The following is a 22,968-nucleotide window of genomic DNA, read 5'->3' on the forward strand; positions in this document are numbered from 1 at the left end:
GTGATGCCACAAATTTTCCATTTTTGAAATTCCCTGCAGCAGAGTCGGATTCTATTACTTTTCCTCTCTCTGCCTCCATTTTCTCTGCCACTATCATGGCCATTGGAGAGCGACAAGAGTTCCCTGAGCATACAAAGAGTAGTTTGCTCGGGGTTGATGGCTTGACCATTTCCATATTTGGCTGTATTATGTTATTTGTCCCTTCTCTCTCTCTCTCTCTCTCTCTCTCTCTCTCATTTATAAGGAGACAGCAATTGACTGTCAATTGCTGTCTTGCATGTAACGGTAGTCTATTTTACATGTCGTTATTTTACTTTTTACGTAGCACAAGGACATCATTATGTATCAGGAAATTAAATTAAAAATTTGGAGTGATTTTGGGACTATTTTTTGGAAAAAAATAATAGGCTATAGCCTTTGCTTTTTTTTTCAAAAATTGGCTCGTTTTTAATTCTGACAAAGAAACATTGCTGTGTACATGTAGCCGTTAGTGTTGTGTGTAGTATTTTATTTAATTTTCTTTTCATTTTTAGGTTCTCTATCATTTAAAGCTCAGCCAGTATCTCTCCCTCCGCCCTCTTCCGTCCCACCAGCTCCGCCTGCTTTATCAAAACCTGCTGGGAGCCTCGTGGACGCCCTCAAGAAACCAGAGTACCAGATTGAAAACATCCGTAAAGAAGCGAAACAAAAGAGTGTCCTGGCCCCATCTACTGCCTCTCTTGTGGGTGGGGAGACCAAAGGATTATCTGTTCCTCCTCTCAAGCCATTAAAGGATGTTCCTCTTATTGTTCCCACGTCCAACTGGTCCTGTGACTCTTGTTGGGTATCAAATAAAAGTGATACTAATAAGTGTATGGCATGTGGTGCGTCTCAACCCTCGGGCATTAGAAAGAAAGCTGTTGCTTTCTCTACTCCTTCAGTAACCGACGCTCCCTCTGGGGGGCTGAAATTTCCCTCTGGGGGAAGTTTAACCAGTACTTCTGGGGGGCTGAAATTACCCACTGGGGGAAGTCTAACCAGTACTTCTGGGGGGCTGAAATTACCTACGGGGGGAAGTCTAATCGGTACTTCTGGGGGGTCAAAACTTCCTACAGGTAACTTGACTGGTGAAGTAAAATTACCTCAGGGGGGCAATGTAATGTTAGCTCCCAGTGGTCGTATTTTTAGCAGCTCTGGACCTCCTTCCTCTGCATCTACCAGTACTAATATTGCGTCATCTAGTGGGAGTGGCTTCAAGTTATCAAGTGGTGGACTGTCTAACGTACAACCACCCACGCTTGTTACTCCTAACACTAAATCTACTGTCGTGCCTCTCAGCAGTCTAGCCCCGCCCACTTCTAATTGGGAGTGCCCAGTCTGTATGATCAGTAATACTAAAGACTCTGATACTTGTGTTGCTTGTGGTGCTAAAAGATCCTCTGGTACCAGTATTGATAACAAGGGAAGTGGAACAGGGTTTTTGAAACCTGGTGGAAAGTGGGAGTGTCCCACTTGTATGCTCCTCAACGATCCAAGCAAAGATTCTTGTCCGGCTTGTGAGACTCCACGACCTGGAGCAACTGCCAAAACCAGTCAGACCAGTTTAAACTCGAGTGTGAAACCTGTCCAGTTTGGTGATGGAGGTGGAATGAAGCTTGGAGGAGGAGGAGGAGGGTTGCTTTTGACTGGTACTAGTGGTAAACCAACATTACAGATTGCATCTGGAGGGGGTTTAAAATTAGGAGGAGGGGGTTTAAAGTTAGGAGGAGGGGGCCTAAATATATTTGGTGGAATTTCGTCTCAGTCCCAATCAGTCTCTACTAATAATACAAACACTAGTCAGTCAGTTACATTAGGAGTTACTACTCAATCTACAACTACTTCTTCATCTCAGACTAATGTATCTGTTTCTTCTTTTATACCTCCAAATGTCACTACTGGCTCATCTCTTCTCTCCTCGTCGTCTCTCCCTACTGCTCCCTCTCTCTTACCTCCTGCAGCTACCAAACCTTCTCTTTTTGGACAGTCACTAGTCACGGCTGCTCCTTCTCCTCTCTCTACTGCTTCTAGTGCTACTCCTCCTCTTTCACTGGGAGGTAGTGTGTCGTTGTCTAGTGGTCTAACCAGTACCACTGGGACTCCGTTGTTTATGCAAAGTCAGCAACCAGTTTCGGGTCCTAGTACTACATTCACGCTCCCTAAATCCGATTTCAATAAGGGGGCCCTCTCGGGGTTGAAATTTGAAACCCCGCCCCCTCCAGTCCTCACCACTGCATCAAGCGAAGGATCAACTCAATCTCAACCTATATCAGTTACTCCTTCTTCTGGTTTTTCTACTTTACCTACTACTTCTGTTGGGGCTTCGCTGTTTCAGTCTTTTCTGACTCCGCCTGCTTCCGCTCCTGCTTCCACAGCGACCGTGTTTGGTAAGCCCCCTGGAGGAGGAGGGGACGGACAGAAGCTGCTGTTTGGAGTACCCAGTCAAGGTTTGCTGTTGTGTACTTGTTTGTACAATTTAAAAAAATACTTCTTTTGTGGCAAAATTATGAAGTTACTCAAAAAATTGGGCAAAAGTCTCTGTACTATAGTACAATTTTCAGTATTTATTATTATTAAGCTCCATTCATAATTCTTGCTGCCACCATTCGATTGGTAGTATGGATTCGCTTGTGGAGCATAATAAATCATAATGTCACTTACTCACTGCATCAGCATGTGTGATAATCACATGCTTGTCATGTGACCTGCTAATAGTGATGTACATGTATACATGTGTTATATTTTGTTATGCATACATTGTGACTATTGTTATTGTTTTTTATCTTTTGTGCATTAGGTTCTGCTCCAGTGTCTAAAGCCCCAGCTCCTCCATCTTTATTCCCACCAATTATTGGAACAGGAATGGGTTCTGGAGGAATGGGAAATACAGGAATGAAAACTGGAGGAATGGAAATGAGTGGTGCAGGAATGAACTCTGGAGGAATCAGGATGAGTCCTGGAGGAATTGGAATGAGTTCTGGAGGAACGGGAATGAGTTTGAAAGGAATGGGAATGAGTACTGGAGGAATAGGAATGAGTGGTGCAGGAATGAACTCTGGAGGAATCAGAATAAATTCTGGTGGAACAGGAATGAGCTCTGGAGGAATGGGAATGAGTTCAGGAGGAATGGGAATGAGTTCAGGAGGAACGGGAATGAGTTCAGGAGGGACGGGAATGAGTTCAGGAGGAACAGGAATGAGTTCAGGAGGAATGGGAATGAGTTCAGGAGGAATGGGAATGAGTGGTACAGGAATGAACTCTAGAGTAATGAACACTGGAGGAATTGGAATGAGTTCTGGAGGAACAGGAATGAGTTCTGGAGGAATGGGAATGAGTTCAGGAGGAACAGGAATCGGAATGAGTTCTGGAGGAATTGGAATGAGTTCTGGAGGAATTGGAATGAGTTCAGGAGGAACAGGAATCGGAATGAGTTCTGGAGGAACGGGAATGAGTTCTGGGGGAATGAGTACTAACTTATTTGGAAATCCTACTCCTGGGGGTCAAACCAGTACCACTTCTGGTTTCAATTTTAGCATGAAACCTAATCTAAACTTTGGAAACTCATCACCCTCCCCTTCAACTTTTCAGTTTGGATCCAACCAGCAACAACAGCACCCGTTACAACAAGGACAGAATGTATTCCAGCAACAGCAGCAGCCATTACAACAGGGATTACAGCAAGGACAGAATGTGTTACAGCAACAGCAGCAGCCATTACAGCAAGGACAGAATGTGTTACAGCAGCAAGGTGGTACCATGCCCTTTGGAATGGGTTCTCAGGGTATTGGAATGGGAGGGGGAGGGTTTTCTGTCGGTAGTGATTTGGCCAGAGGCAAACGACCAATTAAAAAAGCTGTTAGAAGACACAGAACTTAATTAGCTTTCTTTTATCTCACTCTCTCTCTTTTATTATTATTATTATTATTATTATTATTATTATTATTGTTATTATTATTATTATTATTATTATTATTATTGTAAAAAAGTTGATGACTGATTGGTTTTGTGATTTGTTATGTATGTGTATCAAAAACTGCTCAATTGTTTTCTTTTGTTTTCATCTTTGTTTTGAAAGAAAAATAAAAACATTTGATATAATAATTCATTAATAATAAGATTATAGAGTGCATATCTATTGTAACTTGATTATATAAATTTTATTTTATTGTTCATCAAGGCCACACCTTTCATTATTAATTTGAAAATGTCGGTTGACTACATTTCCTATTTTGTTAGCGGTATCGTTGCAGTTGGGGGGATATTTGGCTTTGTTAAAGCAGGTAACATGAAATATATATAATATTTATTAAAAAGTATATTTATTGTTATAATTATATTTATTTTGTAGGCAGTTTTATGTCCTTGGGGAGTGGCCTCCTCTTTGGTTCCTTGATTGCTTACGGGGCTTACAGGGTATCTGCCAATCCAAAGGACTTTGCCTTTTTAGCAAGTGGGTATCTTTTGTACATTTTTGTAATTTGGAGAGCTCAAAGTTGTAATTTGGAGAGCTTGTAATTTGGAGATCTCGTAATTTGGAGAGCTCGTAATTTGGAGAGCTCGTAATTTGGAGAGCTCGTAATTTGGAGAGCTCGTAATTTGGAGAGCTCGTAATTTGGAGAGCTCGTAATTTGTAGAGCTTGTAATTTTGGAGAGCTCATAATTTGTAGAGCTTGTAATTTTGGAGAGCTTGTAATTTGGAGAGCTTGTAATTTGGAGAGCTTGTAAATTTGGAGGGATAAAATAGAAATTTTTTGGGTTTAATTTGACAAATTTGTGGCCATGTGTTATTGAGCATGCACGAAACGGCGGATTTTATTTTTGGCTAATTTTTAAAAATATAATTTTAATTTGTAGTTGTTTGTTGTTTATTGGCTACAACAATGGGATATCGCTACTTCAAAACAGGAAAGTTTATGCCAGCTGGTCTTGTAGCTTCGATAAGGTGAGGGTAGCCACGCAGTGCTATTAATTCTATTGTTATGTTATGCCAAAAATGTTTAAACTTAAAATCTAATAAAAATGGCCGTAACTTGAAAAATTTTAAGTCAGAATCAGCTTAAACTTTCTGCATAGTATAAGTACATTAATATGTATCAGAAAATGTAATAAAAATTGGGTGTCATTTTTTGGCCATTTTTCGGAAAAAACCATGGGCTATAGTACAGGGAGTTTTTCAGATTTTGGTCCATTTTTTAAAATGGCGGTAACTTTAAAAATTTAAGTCGGAATCGGCTCAAACTTGCTACACAGCATAAGTACATTAATATGTATCAGAAAATGTAATAAAAATTGGGTGTCATTTTTTGGCCATTTTTCGGAAAAAACCATGGGCTATAGTACAGGGATTTTTTCAGATTTTGGTCCATTTTTTAAAATGGCCGTAACTTTTAAAATTTAAGTCGGAATCAGCTCAAACTTTCTACACAGCATAAGTACATTAATATGTATCAGAAAATGTAATAAAAATTGGGTGTCATTTTTTGGCCATTTTTCGGAAAAAACCATGGGCTATAGTACAGGGATTTTTTCAGATTTTGGTCCATTTTTTAAAATGGCCGTAACTTTTAAAATTTAAGTCGGAATCAGCTCAAACTTTCTACACAGCATAAGTACATTAATATGTATCAAAAAATGTAATAAAAATTGGGTGTCATTTTTTGGCCATTTTTCGGAAAAAACCATGGGCTATAGTACAGGGATTTTTTCAGATTTTGGTCCATTTTTTAAAATGACCGTAACTTTTAAAATTTAAGTCGGAATCAGCTCAAACTTTCTACACAGCATAAGTACATTAATATGTATCAGAAAATGTAATAAAAATTGGGTGTCATTTTTTGGCCATTTTTCGGAAAAAACCATGGGCTATAGTACAGGGATTTTTTCAGATTTTGGTCCATTTTTTAAAATGGCGGTAACTTTAAAAATTTAAGTCGGAATTGGCTCAAACTTGCTACACAGCAAAAGTACATCAATATGTATTAGAAAATGTAATAAAAATTGGGTGTGATTTTTTGGCCATTTTTCAGAAAAAACCATGGGCTATAGTACAGGGATTTTTTCAGATTTTGGTCCATTTTTTAAAATGGCCGTAACTTTTAAAATTTAAGTCGGAATCAGCTCAAACTTTCTACACAGCATAAGTACATTAATATGTATCAAAAAATGTAATAAAAATTGGGTGTCATTTTTTGGCCATTTTTCGGAAAAAACCATGGGCTATAGTACAGGGATTTTTTCAGATTTTGGTCCATTTTTTAAAATGGCCGTAACTTTTAAAATTTAAGTCGGAATCAGCTCAAACTTTCTACACAGCATAAGTACATTAATATGTATCAGAAAATGTAATAAAAATTGGGTGTCATTTTTTGGCCATTTTTCGGAAAAAACCATGGGCTATAGTACAGGGATTTTTTCAGATTTTGGTCCATTTTTTAAAATGGCGGTAACTTTAAAAATTTAAGTCGGAATTGGCTCAAACTTGCTACACAGCAAAAGTACATCAATATGTATTAGAAAATGTAATAAAAATTGGGTGTGATTTTTTGGCCATTTTTCAGAAAAAACCATAGGCTATAGTACAGAGATTTTTTCAGATTTTGGCCTATTTTTTAAAATGGCGGTAACTTTAAAAATTTAAGTCGGAATCGGCTCAAACTTGCTACACAGCATAAGTACATCAATATGTATTAGAAAATGTAATAAAAATTGGGTGTGATTTTTTGGCCATTTTTTAGAAAAAACCATGGGCTATAGTACAGGGATTTTTTCAGATTTTGGCCCATTTTTTAAAATGGCGGTAACTTTAAAAATTTAAGTCGGAATCAGCTCAAACTTGCTACACAGTATAAGTACATCAATATGTATCAGAAAATGTAATAAAAATTGGGGGTAATTTTTTGGCCAATTTTCGGAAAAAACCATTATAGTACAGGGATTTTTTCAGATTTTGGCTCATTTTTAAAAGGGCCATAACTCGAAAAATTGAATTGGAATCAGCTCAAAATTTCTATTTTCGAACTTTCCTAATAGTTTATTGCAAGTCCTAAGGTTTGGAGCAAGATACCTTCAGCAATCGTAAATGATGAAACTCGATCATTAATGATAAACAGTCATGTAAGGTTACAATACTATAACTGTTATTATCATTATTATCATCATTATTATTATTATTATTATTATTATCATCATTATTATTATCATTATTATCTTACCTGTAATGTACATTGTACATGTATTTCAATTTCTTTCGATTGATATAAAATTATTTAAAAAAACATTTCAAATCCTGCATCGCAGCTATGCACTAAAAAGCCATTCCATCACACACTAGTATAGAACCATCATTTTTATACTATTCACTATTCCGATATTATTTAAGACATTTCCTATAGCTCCAAAAATAACTACTCTTTTGCATTTTTTTGTCTATATACCGTAGTTGACCTTTAATACTTTTCTGCTATACGATATCCTTAGCTGCAGTACATGTAAGCGGATGTTATTAATATTCATGACTCGATAAGGGCTGAAGTGCTTATACAGGTGCTGTGTTTGTATACTTGACTCTACCACCCGCCAGTATAATACACACACTTCACTGCATCCTAATCTTCCTTGTTATGGGAGTATGGACTAGCTATCATAACAATCTGTATTCTGGAAGCTTTGTATAATAATAATAATAACAACCATCTCTCCCTCCCTTTTCTAGTGTCTCCAGTACATGTACATGTACATGCACATGTATGACATGTGCCTGTTTTGAACTCTGAACATTAATTATAGACATAGTTCAGATTAATTTGTTGCATTCCAATGATACTATTATTGGATGTTGTTATTTTAGATCAGTCTCACTGCCCTCCCCCTCTCTCTCTATATTAATCTTATTTTCTGTCTCTCTCTGTCTCTCTGTCTCTCTCTCTTTCTCTCTCTTTCTGTTACAAAGATGGTCATTCATCATTGTTGTTTGTTTCATCATTGTTTGTGATGTTCATTATAATTAATTTGATTGAAAACAAACTCAGTCAATATCCTCCATAAATTACCTAATCACTGAGCATGTGATTATGTAATTGACCCTAACCCAATGGTTTATTTATAAACTAGCTATCAGTCATGATACATGTACATGTACACACATTCTGAACTATAGCTATATCGCTGTACATGTACAACCAACAGTGCATGATACTAATATGATGTGCTGTTGATCATAACCTGCTATTGTGGACACTCTAAAATAAGGACACCTCTATAATGAGGAGGGGTAGTATCAGTCCCAATACAATAGTAATGTGTATTAATGAGCCTCTGAAATAAGGACAGGTTCATAATCAGGAGCTAGGGTATTATTGGGTCCCAAGGTGTCCGGAATAGACAGGATTGACTGTATTAAACTATAAAATTACATTAATTTTTATTAAATTTATTCTTCATCATCATGAATATAACTAATATTTCAATGACCGTCATTATCTATTCATGTGTTGATTATTTCGTTTGAGCTGCCTCCTTTACCTCCAGCTGTCAGCTATGATAGTTTTAAAAGTATTCACACATACACAATATATTCTATTTGTTATTTCAATACATGACAGTATATACATAATGATATCCTATCTCCTCATTGGATAGATTTCTACATGTACATGTACTGTACAGAACTCCCTCCCATGTCTACTGTGTGCATCCAGTACTACCTGATTCTGTGGGTTAAGTTGGTATAAATTATTTGATTCTGAGGTTGATACAGACACTTCCTTGCTCCTTCCCACTTTTTCTTGATAATTTTTAAGACTATTATTTAAGCCTTTTGCTCACTTTTCCCATGTCTCTATTTCATTGATATCTCATTAATATCTCATTGATATCTCACTAATATCTCATTGATATCTCACTGATATCTCATTAATATTTCTCATTTTCTCTCTCTTTTTTTACACGTCCACTTAACCTCTTCTCTCTCCTACTGCCCCCCCCTTTTCTTTAATTATTTTAAAATTAACCCTTCTCCTTTGCAATTACATGTAATCTTTCTTTTCTCATGCACACACACATATATTATTATTATAATAAAATTATAAATTCCTTTTCTCTTGATTTTATCTTCATGTCTAATGTTTTTCATACCATCGGCCTTATCCTTCAGTGTATACAACTGGTACTATAATTTTGATAGCCTTCTTGAAATCATCCTCCAAGAATGATATCCACCCTCTCTCTGTCTAAATCAATTTCCTGTGATAAACACTATTTTGTGTATTTCGTGTGTGTGTTCATAGTCTTCTGATGTCAGCTCCAGTACTATTGGTAATTGGTCTCTTTGTATTTTTAATTTTAAAATGATGATAATATTATGATTGCAGGCAATAGAGTAGAATGTGATTGTTCTAAATGGAGCAACAAGAAGTAGTTTTGGTTGTACCCCATAGCACCTTATGGTACAGTAAAGACTTGCAATATTATATAATTCAGTGATAATGCTTTTCAACCAGGGAGTTATTATATCCCTGTTTTCAATCATAATTTCATTCTTAGTAGCAGTCCATTGACTCTACAGTAATAGCAATATGTCCTTGACTGCTGAATGAATATATACATGAAAGCATCTATCAGTTGTGTGTACATGTACATGTATATCCAATCCATACTTCATTTTACATGTACATGTACATGTACATGTATTTCTATATAAGGAAAAAGGTTTGTCAGCTAATGCTACTGCTTCTATTACAATCTTAGTCACTGCAGCCATAGCAACTGTCTGACACCTATGAAATAATCTCTTTGAGACTTGACCGCTTAGATATATCTTGCGACACCCTTGTATATCTTGGGATATCTCAGGATATTTATTTATACTTTTGTGGTAGTGTGCTGTATAGTTTTAAGATCAAAGGATTGTTATTTACTACTGATTGACATTCCTGAATTTGCTAAGCATGTTAAATTGCAATCATTTGGATTTATTGTGTCTGATACCTGGTATTGTAGCTATTGGATTTCAAGGATGTCATGAGTAGTTGATGCACACAGCTAGTACATGAATTAGTGAGCGTAATAGTAAGGAAGGACATGTCAGTTATATTGAGAATTGTAAAGAAAGGGAGAGAGGGAGGGGGAGAAAAGGGAGAGAGAGAGAGAAAGAGAGAGAGGGAGAGAGAAAGAGGGGAGGGAGAGAGAGAGAGAGAAGATAAAAAGATGCATATAAAGTTCAAAGCTTTCACAAAAGCTTGCCAACAATGTCCTCACTATCCTTTATCCATCACCTTCCATTAGAACCCAGTTACATCATATGCTCCTCTTAATACCGTAAACACATGATCAGAGGATGAGTCCTCAACGTGCGTACACAAACACTCACTCACTTAGACACAATGACCTTTAAACTGGTAGCGTTGCTTACCGTCAGATGAAAACTGTGAACCTACTGGGCCGACCTTATGTTGAGTATTAGTCAGATGCTTAGGTGGAATCTGCTGTCAAACAGAGGGTGTTTATTAGCCAGTGTTTCTGCCATTATTGCATAGAACAGCTGCTACTCAGCTGCCCATTGCGCCATATTTATTATTGTGACACGACTGAGTTTAACCTTTTGATGTGGTGGTGTTTACTGGTCCCTAATGAAGAAGTGAGACCAGTGAGCCCATGCATGTATCATACGCCCACGCATTGCGACTCATTTCTAGGTCTTCAGACTCGATTAGTGTTGATCCCATTAGTTGTACTGGGGAACACGAGGACTGTACATAACGTGAGTGGTTTATCAGTGACAGCAGATGTCAAGGCTGTATGAACGATTAAAAACTAGTATATGATACAATTTTAATGACATATTATTATGAATGAACATACAATGTTAGTACATGGATAGTATTCCATTATTATTATTATGTGTAGTAGCATTGATACTAGGGTATGTATACAAATTGCAAAGCCATAGTCCTGTTAGCATTATAGAACATACAAAATTAATGAGTATTAGTAAAAGGACGGTCCCCCTGTGCTGTATTTCCAGTACAGCACAGGGGAGCTGTGCTTTTACTAGTTTATGGTCATAGTGTGTGGGTGCATCAAAGGCACCAGCCCAAGGCCAAGTGAAGAAGAGCCTAAAGGGAACCAAAAGCTGCATGATAATTTTGTATTTTAATAGAGAGAGAACAAGAGAGAGAGCTAAGTTATACTGTATAAATGAGACTGAGAAATGCTCTTGACCTAATGTGAATAGCTACACATAATTGTATGGGTATTTTGTATTAATACTGTGTAATATTATCACATGCACATTGCATTGAGATAAAGGATATACTGTATACTCTGTGTCATAAAAGACATATCCTATTGTTAATGGTCACAGTCCATTGTACCCTCAACTGAAGGTTATTGTGTAGATCATAGCCGGCAATATTCTTAGAGGGTCGTCATTATTCGAATTACCAGCAAAGAGTTTACATACAATAAATGATTAGTGGATAATGGAGCAACAAAGAACTCATTGATGCATTAGCTAGTAAATATTTAATAATTAAAACCCACAGACACACACAGACTGTGTACTGAACCAATTAGGCAGAGCCCAATGAAAGCAAACCTTTTTTGAGATACAAATTGGCTCACTCAAGCTTGTTTGCTTGGCTAGGATTTAATTTGAACCTGTTTTTTAACAGCTTCTTTGAATGTATTATATTATTGCAGCTGTATTTCTCTGTGCATGTTCTTATACAGAGACTAAATGTCTAAACCTCACTTGATTAGTATTATTATAAGCAGGTGTCATTTATGGGTTAGGTTCTCTGTTTGGCCTACGCCAGTGAGTCTCAGTCTAGGCTGTTGGACCAGCTGTTTGGGTTGATGTGTCTTCGGTCCCCGACAGTTCATTGTCATTCGAAGGATAAACAGAATCAGCGGCTAATGGATGTTGTCTCAATTAAACGAGGCTACGTGTGTTGATGGAAGGGTTGTTGATGGAGTTGCCTTGGTGATGCTTTGCATGTCTGCTATTCTCTATATGATAATAATAATAATAATAATGATAATAATAATAATAATAACAAGTAGATATGTCATTAGCATAATTATTATTAAATTGCAAAGTTAAAAAATATCTGCAATAAATTTAGTATGATTATGTAATAATACTCATTTATAACAAGTTGTATGACTACACTGACTACACTTGTACTAATTCTTGATAATTTGTACCAGTACTATACATCATGCTTGTCTCTGTATTAAGTGTCGTCATATAATTCTATATCATAATTTAATATTACTTGTACTATCAGCTAATAGCAGGATATTGTATTAGCTTTTAGGGAAGACCCTTGTCGTAATTATTAACTATCGTTGTAATTATTATTAATCATCCCACCATACAATCTGTATGCATATAAAGACACCTCTGTAATAAGGACATTCTCAACTGCTACTAATATAATATAAAACTATATATAATATAGATTCATATACTAAAAGAATGTATACTGCCATTTGGTGTATTGGTACAGACATACAAATTGAGTTGCTTTAACAGTGGAGGCTTCACTCAATAATACAGAAATACCTTGTAAATGAGGACACTTTTGTATTGAGGGAAAGCAGCGCAGTCTTGGCGCTGCTTGGAATAAAGGGTCTTTGTTGAGGCCGTGCGGTCTAAATGGTGTCCGGAATAGGTAGGTTTCAGTGTCAATAGTTTATTGTTGCGGGTTTTTGTTCTGGGTTGTGATGCGAGGACGCGTGGATATGCTGTCACAATGAATAACTAATGGCTCATAATTACACTGACAATATCAGAGAATCCGTATTGATAATACAGTATATGCACATATTGCATCAACACATTTATTTCTATTTTAAGTCTTAAGTACTTACATCGGAAAATGTAATAATAATTGTAAATTCTCTCCTAGCCATTTTTGACGAAATTTGGCCAGAGACCCTGTACTATAGTACAGGGACTTTGGCCCAACTTTGGAGCAAGTTTAAAGATTCGTAAAAATCCAATTTTGATCAGAATCAGTTCAAACTTTTTACATAACATAAGAACATGTATATGTATCAGAAAACATTATAAAAATGGAGAATTCCCTCCTTTTCATTTTTGGCAAAATTTGGCCAAAATCCCTGTACTATAGTACAGGTACTTCGGCCCGATTTTTGAGTAACTTTAAAAATTCGTAAAAAATCCAATTTTGATCGGAATCAGTTTGAACTTTTTACATAACATAAGAACATGTATATGTATCAGAAAACATTATAAAAATGAAGAATTCTCTCCTTTTCAATTTTGGCAAAATTTGGTCCCAGACCACGGACTATAGTACAGGGACTTTGGCCCAATTTTGAAGCAACTTTAAAGTAATTTTTTAAAATATTACCACTCCAAATTTTCTGGCCATACGATATATGTTTACTAATGTGTAGTAGCTGTTGGTTTGGTGGTCTATTTGATAATTATATTGAATTAATCAAGTGGGCGGGTTATTTGATATGCCTACATTCCAGTGGTACATGTTACACGCACGAGAAATGTTTATTTATTTTTTAATATTACATTAATGCTATGTCTTATACCTAGCTCTCTCTCTCTCTCTCTCTCGTAAACAAAATAATGAGAAAATATTTACTCGTAGTAAAGTTGCAATGTCTTCTGAAACAAAAAACACATACAACCCACAACCTTAGCATCACACTTAATAAAATACACTAGCACATGCTGCACATTCATAATCTCCTAGCTTTAACATACAACCCCCCTACATCACTCAGCTTAACACACAGCTAACATTACATTACATTATGCACACTATCCTCCATAAGATCCTTATGCTAGTATAAAGTTGTTTACTGCTAAAATCTCCATCATATGATGTTATTCTTATATACATGCATGTGTAATACTAGAGCAGAACCACTCACACTGTTTACTATGCAGGAATGTCAGTTTCTATGGCATAACATATGCCAGTAATTACACTAATATGACACAAAGCCTTCGTTAACTTCATTTGCTGATAGAGACCCCACATGTGCTTCATCCTGTGTATCAGTACAAGCTAGTGGTCACCATTATACGTACTATAATATTATTTTATCTCTTCTTTAAGTTATTTTTATAGCTTTGTATGATCACCCTCTCTTGCCTTCTTTCTCTCTCTCTCTCTCTCTTTGTCTCTAATTGTTTGTTGTTTACATGTTAATTGTCCTGTTTTGCTTTGTATACAAATGTTAATAAAAGTGTAGTTGGTTGTGACTACAATTATCTCAATATGAGATTACTTAAACCGGCCCTCTATGACTGTATGCATTCCATAATAATTAATACAAAGATATATTAGCTCAGCATTAATAGTACGCGTATATGCATTCTTAGTATTACCATACTGTCCTAGCTGTCCTAGCAATATAGCTAAATGTTTGAAAAGAGACAATCAGAAGTTCAAATTTTCAAAAGAGCAGCTGGGATAGCCCACACGTGCTAACCACTTACTCCTACCCGTTCCTGTCAGCTCAGGAACAGGGAGTGATCACACTTGATAATTGTCATTCAGAACTCTAGCCTGGTTTAGACTAGTGGTTATAATTCAAAACTCAAACCATTCGAGCGTTCAATGTCTGTTTACTTTAGTGGTTGGTTCAGAGGCACAATGAGAGGCTGAGGGTTTTGTCCTTGAGGTGTCCATTCATTGCCATGGCAACATTATCGTGGTTTTATATTTGGAGAAACCACTAGAATGAGGTAGTAAGAAAGAGAGAGGGTGAGGGGGAGAGAGAGAGAGAGAGAGAATTACTAGATTAAAGTGACACGAAGAAGAGATGGTAAGGGAAAGATAGGGTGGGTAGTGGATAAGGTAAAGGTGTGGCGCATTATTATCCACAATATCATACAAATATTTCATATAACGTGGACATCTGTGCATGTACATACCTTGTGGGATAAGTTGATAATCAAAAGATTAGGTCTCCAGCAGTTATACTATATTACATGTGTGGCATTTTTACTACGAATTTACTTATTGGAGGATAACTGAGGGACATACAGGTAATTTATCTCCTCTATAATGCATTGGCTACTATTGCATGTACTTTATCTTTATATTTTTGAGCTATATACTTGTCATAATATATTTCCATGACGTCATTTTACGCCTGCAGAATCAACTACCAGAAATTAATTTTGATTCTGATGAGCACTGCATAATATCTATTGTGTCATCATTGCCTTATTTTAACTCGAGGGCAAAACATGATTGCACTGGCCTCCATTAGCACCCCTTTGTGCCCAATAGCCACTTTTGAGGTTGCTAATTTCTAGTAGGAACAGATCTGAAAGGCAGTAGGAAGTGGTGGTTACGTGGGCGTATGGGCAGGTGAGCCCCACCCCTGTGACTATTATAAAAGACCACGTTGGTCTCATGAGTGGACCATCAGATGATCAAGAGAGCTTTTTTGCAAGAAAATACAAGTTTTAATTGATCCACTGGTTCTTCCAGCTTTCAGCATATCTGAGAGATTTAGTCTCCGAGACTTGTCTAGTTGTTTTAGTCCTCTTAGCTCCTGTTCAAATTTAAACTGCTCAAGATGAGTGCAGGTGATTTGCAATACACAGTGATACTGCAACAGGCACCTTCTCCCTCCTGTTCCTCTCTATCCTCCCCGTCTTCTCCCTACCAAAGCAATCTACTGGACGTCTGCGATGTGGGTACAGCGACTCATGTCCATCACAATGGAGGCTCCCGAGGTGGTGGAAATGGCGGGAGTGCTGGAAAGAAAGAGCACATCAAGAGACCCATGAACGCATTTATGGTCTGGGCACAGCTGGAAAGGAGAAAGATGACTACAGAGTTCCCTGACATGCATAATGCAGAAATCTCCCGGCGACTCGGTAAACTCTGGCGGCTCCTGAGTGATCGCGAGAAGCAGCCTTACATAGAGGAGTCTGAAAGGCTCAGGATCCAGCACATGAAGCAGTACCCGGACTACAAATACAGGCCGAGGAAGAAAGGAGGCAAAAAGCCCAAGCCTGTCTCCAACACTAGCTACCTTGGTGGGAATGATAGCGGTTCCGAGGAGTATTACCCCACCACGATGCCAACAAGTAGCAGTAATTCCTGCTCATGCGGTGCTGGAATTCGTCGAGCTCCCGTCCCAACCTGTTCCATCGCAGTTCAGTGCTCGATGGAGCTAGGTGAACATGTCATAGAGAGAGAGCCATCATCTCCCAAGCAGACAGCTGAGATATCCATCCAAGTAGGAAATGGATCTGCTCACCTTCAGCAAAACAGGAGGAGATCCTTCTCGTCTTTTGCCGGTGACAAACGTCCTCGTGACCTCTCCCTCTCCTGTCCCCCCATCAAGAAAAGAGCCCTCATCCCAGTCTCCTCTCCCCCCGAGGTATTGCCGACGTCTCTCGACGATATCTTCCCTCCCTCTCCCCCCTCGTCCGATTCATCTCCAATCTCCCATCAGCATCGCGAAGACACACTCCCCACTTTACATTTTGAGGAATTTATGGACCCCCTCATGCCTTATGATCCCTCCGCCGTTGATCTTGCTTTGAGCGGGAGCTCGTCAGCTCTCTCCTCCTCAACAGCTGCTAGTAATGTCCTCTCTCTTAACACATTCCCCCTCCAGTCATCCGCAGCAACGAGCATTTTCTCGCCATTTAACATAGATAGCTGTTCAACTTTTGATTTCCCTGAGCTCCCGAGTGACTTTGCCGATATCTTTGCTCAGAACGCAAGCGAGTTTGACACTAGTATTACGACACTTCTGTCTACTTGAGTGCCTTTGTTGGGGATTAGAGAAGACCACATCAACCAGTTATACATGTAAATTAGTCTTTGTATTATTATTATATTATATATAATTGTTATTAAAATTATAGTCCCTGTCTCTCTGTTTCTCTCTCTCTCTTCCCTCTTGTCTTAATTCTGTTTAACTGTTTCCTCTTCCTTTCTTTCTCTCTCTCTCTCTCTTGCTCTGTTTCCCCCCCTCTCTCTCTCTCTCATGTTTATTATCACTTCTGTTTTTATAGCACTAATGCTTCCACTAATGTTTTTGGAAGGACAATTAAAAATCATATTTTTTGCACACAATTATAATTATTAAATCTATAGGAGAACGATTTTTCTCCTTTGTTTTTGCTGTTTTTTTTTTGAATTCTATTCATGCACTGAATATATTTCTTTCTGTCACTGGTAAAACTCTGATTGATCCAATATTGTTTAATAATAATAATATTAATTGAAATTAAAAACTTGCAAACAAGCGAAAATGAAAAGCACTCGACTATTTGCAGGAAATCTTAAGAACACAGAAAGCCGTGTATCTATAAGCAATAGTTGTAAACAGCATTTGCTTACATCTGCTATTTAAATAAACACTCAAACATACTAAAAGACACAATAAAAGAGAAATCAAGTGTACATTGCTTGGGACAGAGACAGAAAATTGGAGGAATTCATCTTATAATGTTTTTGTGATGTACACATGTACATTGCTACAGACCCAGTATGTGGTTTCCAATATGGATGTATTGATACTGCAGGGTAAACTCACTGGTTATACAGCCTGTGTGAAACTAGGACATCAAAGGTTGAGATAATAACCTTGAGCCTCAGCTGATGTATGGAGTGGTATGTGCTGCATATTAATGGCTGCCGGTTTATATACAGTATCTTATGTACATGGTGTGTCATGAATGTACTTATGTACTTGGTGCTTTTTCCTGTTCCTTCCATTTCTCTTTTTCCTCTTTCTAAGTTCCTCTCGTGCTCTCCCCCTCCCCCCTCTCTCTCCCCCCTCTCTCTCTCTTCTCTCCCCCCCTCTCTCTCTCTCTTCCATTCACTTCATCATCAGTCACTGTCAGTCATTATATTATGTTCTGATATTATAGTACATAGTACAATGGACTATACTATACTCACCATACATACACACTTACATACACTTGAATGGTTTCAGAATTGCAGAGGTTTCATGGCAGACACCACCAGATCCAGTAGAATGCTGACTCTGCCCAGGACCTATCAATACAATAGTAATGGACACCACCCTTTGGTATGATAATGGAAGATTATACCAGACAGAGGCAACTCAGCACTACATGTGTACATGTATTATGATTGATGTATTAAGATATGTACAGAATAATGTATAAAGTGGTACATGATACAAGAGGGTAAACTGTATACATGTACATGTACATATATTAATATGTAAATTATGCTGTAAGATGTGGCAGGTGTGAATTTGAACATAGGGTAGCCTAGGGAACGGTATCTTCTACGCCCATTAGTCTTCTATAGGTTGCTATGACTACTCTTCAATGGAGAGTGGGCAAAGCTCGTTAATGGCTCTTAGCTGTTGAAAGAGTTTGTTGTGAAAGACTGAAAGGGGACCAATTAGTAGCAAGGAACTGATCCATTTGTGTGCATTGGTAAGAAATTAATAAAATAATACTGCAATCTTCCTGTCTATACATGAACATACACACACACACACACACATACATTATACACATAGGTACATACATCCTTACACTGTACAATACTGCGTGTATCCATCATCCATGGTTTATAGTGAAGCATAAAAGTGGATACACTACTACATGATAAACCTCAGACTTGGGTGACAAAAGCTGCCCTAACTATGCTGCCTTCAGTTACGTACACGTGTACATTATTATTTAATGTCTATGTGTGTGTGTGTGTGTTATATTATTGTACATGGTCATAGTAACAGTGAGAAATGCCAAGAGTACTACAATAGAATATCATTGGGTCAATACAGCTGAAAGGAGAGGAGAGAGAGAGGGAGAGAGGGAGAGAGAGGGAGAGAAAGAGAGAGGGGAGAGAGAGAGAGAGAGAGGAGAGAGAGAGAGAGAGAGAGAGAGAGAGAGAGAGAAAGAGAGAGAAAGAGGGTCTATAGCATGTGCTGCTCATGTGATGGGGAGAGAGGGAGAGAGAGTAGTCTATGGTTATTTTAAACAGATGAAGCTCCCTCCTCCTCTGGGGAAACATGATGCTATTGATTTCCTGCTAACCATCACATGCTATAAAAACAAATAACACTGAACTAATAGCCTACTGTGGACATCTTGACTGAAGGGAGAATAAGTAATTAATGTCCATGCATCTGAGAAGGGAAATATGAAGTACATTATTATGGATGTATATGTATACTAAAAGAAGTTAGGAGGAACCAGGTCCATGCAGGTATAAATACTACATAAAAGGAAAGAGAGAGTAACAATACGAACAAGTGAGAATTAATGAAAGTGTGTACATGTACATGTAGCATCTATGACTGTGCATATCTGTATAAGAAGAGGGATAGGGCTCGTCAGTATAGCAGAATAGGAATTAAAATCTTCCTGCTGTGTCTAAACACGAAGCAAAGAGAAACAGGCCAGCAGACAGGCACCTCTTAATCTCGTTACCAAGCTCCAGCTAGTCTGCTACATTGAAGAGTGCTAATCAGGCAAGAGACACTGGTGACATCTGCTCATGAGCCAAAAGATATACACAAATCCAAGAGAGCATTGAGGTCCCTACTGTGTTGATAATATTCTGATACTTATAAGGATGCAAAAATACTCTATAGTCCCTAGTACAATACTATACTGGTTGTTGGTTATTGTTTTTTTCCGTCATAAAGATCAAAAGAGTGTGACTATATAGTAAGCATACTGTTGTAAAGTCTCTCGATATTCACAAAAATAGTAGCCTCTCTCCCTCTCTCTTCTCTTCCTCTTTACTGCACATCATAATGTGATAGCATATGTTCCAGTAACTTACATCTTTCCATGTTGATAATGAGTGTCCATTACATTTGTTTAATATGATACCAAAAGGGAGTGCAATTAGAGCCATTAGGTCCAATACAGCCTTATTGATGTAGCAGTTAAAGTAATTGGTACAATTAATGTCAACGCAAAGTACATATATATTATGAATGAGTGTATACTGCATACAAGACATGGTCATACTATTAAAAGTGTATCTGTAGCTTGCAGGTATTATTATGTAATAACTCCACTTTATTATAGCATATTATAATATAATCCTATCATCATATCGACTACTACTTCTCACAAAGTCAGACAGTTGCTAAAGGTTACCACGACGTCTCCAATAGCAACCACCATTAGACGACACTCACTCCCACGGGCCCCAGCGTTGGCTCATATTCATTGAAAGACGGCGACCAATCGAATGAGAGGACAACAACGAAATGTTTTGGCTTGCCACAGGGTTATAGTCCATGCATAGTGTCTGGATAACAGGTAACACGTGTATTAAACTACCGCTGTTGGTTCTTATTTATCATTATTATTATTATTATTATGCTCTGATGGTGAGAATCAGTAATGAGGAGTAATGTCTGACGCTTTCAACTCCTTCAGAGAGTTTGACAAACTTTAAGTTTCCAGGCTTTTTTCCAAAAAAATTGCACTCCAAATTTTTATCACATTCATATAAAATACGAGCCAATTTCTTTTATAATAATTTTTCGGTCAAAAACTATGTTACCAAAATGACTATATAGTATGTACCAGGTAAAGTAGAGTGTTTATTTTAAATGAGATGTGTTTTACGTGGACGTCACACAGGGCCTTATCAAAAACACTGATTACTTGTAGCGTAACATGAACTGGCATTTGTACATGTATAACAACATTAAACATTTCATTTCAAATTTTACTAAACCTCCATACATACATACATACAGACATTTTGATAAAGAGAGAGAGAGAGAGAGAAATAAAACAACATACTAATACTGTAGCCAATAAGAATTAAATAAAAACACAGGATTTAATTAGAAGCCAGAGAGAGTGAGAGAGGGTATACATGAAATTACATAATTACCTTTTATTAATTACTAGGACAACCAACAATGGACCCACCCATCTAGTTACAGCCTTGTTTATAGGACTTTACTTTACTTCAGTGCTTTATACACAGTCACAAATTACAATTACTATTACACGTACATGTATACATTATAGCCGATTCAGTTGAGATATAAATTGATATACTTACCGAATTGACTAACTCTCAATGTTACTAGCCTCCATTGGAATCCAGTGAATGAATAGCTACTGCCACACTAACTGTCTCTGAAGGGCCACCGTGACCACTTAACTTAATTGCTATCAACAACATCTGTTTATTTTGTTGTTTATTGACTTTATTGCAAAAGAAAACACCAGGTTGCATGGATTAGTAGCTGCTCTTATAAAAATAAAACATAAGGATGTATAATATATATGCCCCAATTGGTACTATCATTACACAAAATTGACTTTTGAAAGCCACTATTAGGAATAAAGAGGTTTAAAACTCTACTACATTATAAAAATAATACACACACACTATGTTAACATAATTACACTTCACATTATAAAATAAATGTATTACACTCTTATACTAGTATAGCCATGTTTTCACTGGGCTGCATGTTTTGGTTAGAAATTTCGAGTAACAACAAAATTGACATGCCTCTCGACATAATTTGTCCAATTACCCGTACAGCTAGAGACCGCATGTTTCATAATGTGATCAGGATTATGCTATGGGTATGGAATGACATGCACAAACAAAATGATTATTAAAGATACACATATGTACATGGAGGGTATACATTGTGAGAGTGAGTCATTCATATCCAGTGATGTCATGCTTTATCAAAATGACTGGATGAGATGATCCTTCTCTTATGTATACTACCACTTCCACTATAATAAAAGCTTACAGGCTATATATTGATATATAAATGTTAATACACGCCGTGTTCTTTCTTTTCTATTATAGGTGGCGATTGCTTGTTTGTGTGTGTGGGGAAATCGAGATAAGAGAAATGTCAGTATATCATAATGGATGATTAATAATAACAATGGATAGAGAAGAAACACACAACAAGAGTTACTGGGCAGTTGTAGAATACACAAACGCATTTCCAGTGGTGACAAAAATAAACAAACAACAAATGAGAAGAAACACAGCCTCGCCTAAACCAGAGAACAATAATAATACAAAATGAATTGTGTACGTGATTAAACGTATCATATAAATAGAATGTATATATGTACAGTGTAGCCTCTATATAATGGACACTTTGGTACAAGAAAGTTTGTCCTTTATACAGAGGTGTCCTTTATCTGGAGGTTATTTATACAGTAAGGAATGTAATTGGTACACTAGGTGCTGTCCGTTAAATGGAGGTGTACGCTATAGAGAGTGTCCATTAAGAGAGGCTATACTGTATAGCATAAGGAAGAGGAGAGACTGAGATAAAATGGACACACATCATAAGGTTTTGATATCTTACTCTCTCTCTCTCTTTCCTTCCCAATTTCTCACAAACCTCAACAGGTCTATAGCCAGACAGCAACAGTAAGGATTCAACTTGGCAGTAACATGAAACCTCCACTACAGCCTCCCATCAAATGCACACACACACACACACACTCACAAACTAATAATATACATACAGTATAGTATGGATGGGCACATCTGCAGACAGAGAGTTAGTCTAATTCTCATGAAGGCATACACCTATTGACCTCAGTCAGACACCATAGCTTGATTAAAGGAATTAGGAGGGAGAGGAAGAGAGGGAGGGGAGAGGGGTAGAGAACAAAGACTGAATATACTTATGAAGGAAGATTTAAAGATTCGTAAAAATCCAATTTTAATCGGAATCAGCTCAAACTTCTTTGCAGGGCATAAGTACATGTATATATATCGAAAAACGTAATAAAATTGAGAAATTTCCTCCTTTTCAATTTTTGTGAAATTTGGCCAAAATCCCTGTACTATAGTACAGGGACTTTGGTCTGATTTTGGAGAAACTTTAACTGAAACAAAAGGAGTTATATAGCCAACAGAAAAAAACAATCAGCTCTTGATAAAACAAACAGTGTCGTCATTCAATTACCAT

At 37.2% G+C, this 22,968-nt stretch overlaps 3 protein-coding genes and 1 long non-coding RNA gene across 4 annotated transcripts; 3 read left to right on the forward strand and 1 right to left on the reverse strand.

The window, feature by feature from the left end:
• Positions 1–95: 95 nt before the first annotated feature.
• Positions 96–4,108, forward strand: LOC109582476 (nuclear pore complex protein Nup153-like). Its single transcript, XM_019997191.1, has 3 exons — positions 96–183; positions 504–2,465; positions 2,816–4,108. The coding sequence occupies exons 1-3, from the start codon at positions 96–98 to the stop codon at positions 3,892–3,894; spliced, it is 3,129 nt and encodes a 1,042-aa protein (XP_019852750.1). The 3' UTR covers positions 3,895–4,108.
• Positions 4,109–4,190: 82 nt separating this feature from the next.
• LOC100631660 (transmembrane protein 14C-like) lies at positions 4,191–7,283 on the forward strand. Its single transcript, XM_003386951.3, has 4 exons — positions 4,191–4,298; positions 4,367–4,468; positions 4,873–4,960; positions 7,048–7,283. Exons 1-4 carry the CDS (start codon positions 4,223–4,225, stop codon positions 7,094–7,096), a joined length of 315 nt encoding a protein of 104 aa, XP_003386999.1. The 5' UTR covers positions 4,191–4,222; the 3' UTR covers positions 7,097–7,283.
• Positions 7,284–10,815: 3,532 nt separating this feature from the next.
• On the reverse strand, positions 10,816–18,042 carry LOC109582487 (uncharacterized). Its single transcript, XR_002185113.1, has 3 exons — positions 17,966–18,042; positions 11,768–12,024; positions 10,816–11,129 (listed from the first exon to the last, which is right to left on the reverse strand). It is a non-coding gene; the product is annotated as an uncharacterized LOC109582487 (long non-coding RNA).
• On the forward strand, positions 15,441–16,803 carry LOC100631786 (SoxC-like). Its single transcript, NM_001279316.1, is given in 1 exon segment — positions 15,441–16,803. A coding segment is annotated over 1 exon segment (1,203 nt). The 5' UTR covers positions 15,441–15,600.
• Positions 18,043–22,968: the final 4,926 nt, after the last annotated feature.

The sequence above is a fragment of the Amphimedon queenslandica genome, unplaced genomic scaffold (assembly GCF_000090795.2).
Source record: "Amphimedon queenslandica unplaced genomic scaffold, v1.1 AMPQUscaffold_13380, whole genome shotgun sequence".
Taxonomy (NCBI): Eukaryota; Metazoa; Porifera; class Demospongiae; order Haplosclerida; family Niphatidae; genus Amphimedon; species Amphimedon queenslandica.

Coding starts and splice junctions, on each gene's coding strand:
- LOC100631660 (XM_003386951.3), top strand. CDS start 4,223: ATGTCGGTTGACTACATTTCCTATTTTGTTAGCGGTATCGTTGCAGTT. Junction 4,299..4,366: donor ATTTGGCTTTGTTAAAGCAG/GTAACATGAAAT, acceptor TTTATTTTGTAG/GCAGTTTTATGTCCTTGGGG. Junction 4,469..4,872: donor GGACTTTGCCTTTTTAGCAA/GTGGGTATCTTT, acceptor TTTAATTTGTAG/TTGTTTGTTGTTTATTGGCT.
- LOC109582476 (XM_019997191.1), top strand. CDS start 96: ATGGCCATTGGAGAGCGACAAGAGTTCCCTGAGCATACAAAGAGTAGT. Junction 184..503: donor GACCATTTCCATATTTGGCT/GTATTATGTTAT, acceptor TGTTGTGTGTAG/TATTTTATTTAATTTTCTTT. Junction 2,466..2,815: donor GTTTGGAGTACCCAGTCAAG/GTTTGCTGTTGT, acceptor TTTGTGCATTAG/GTTCTGCTCCAGTGTCTAAA.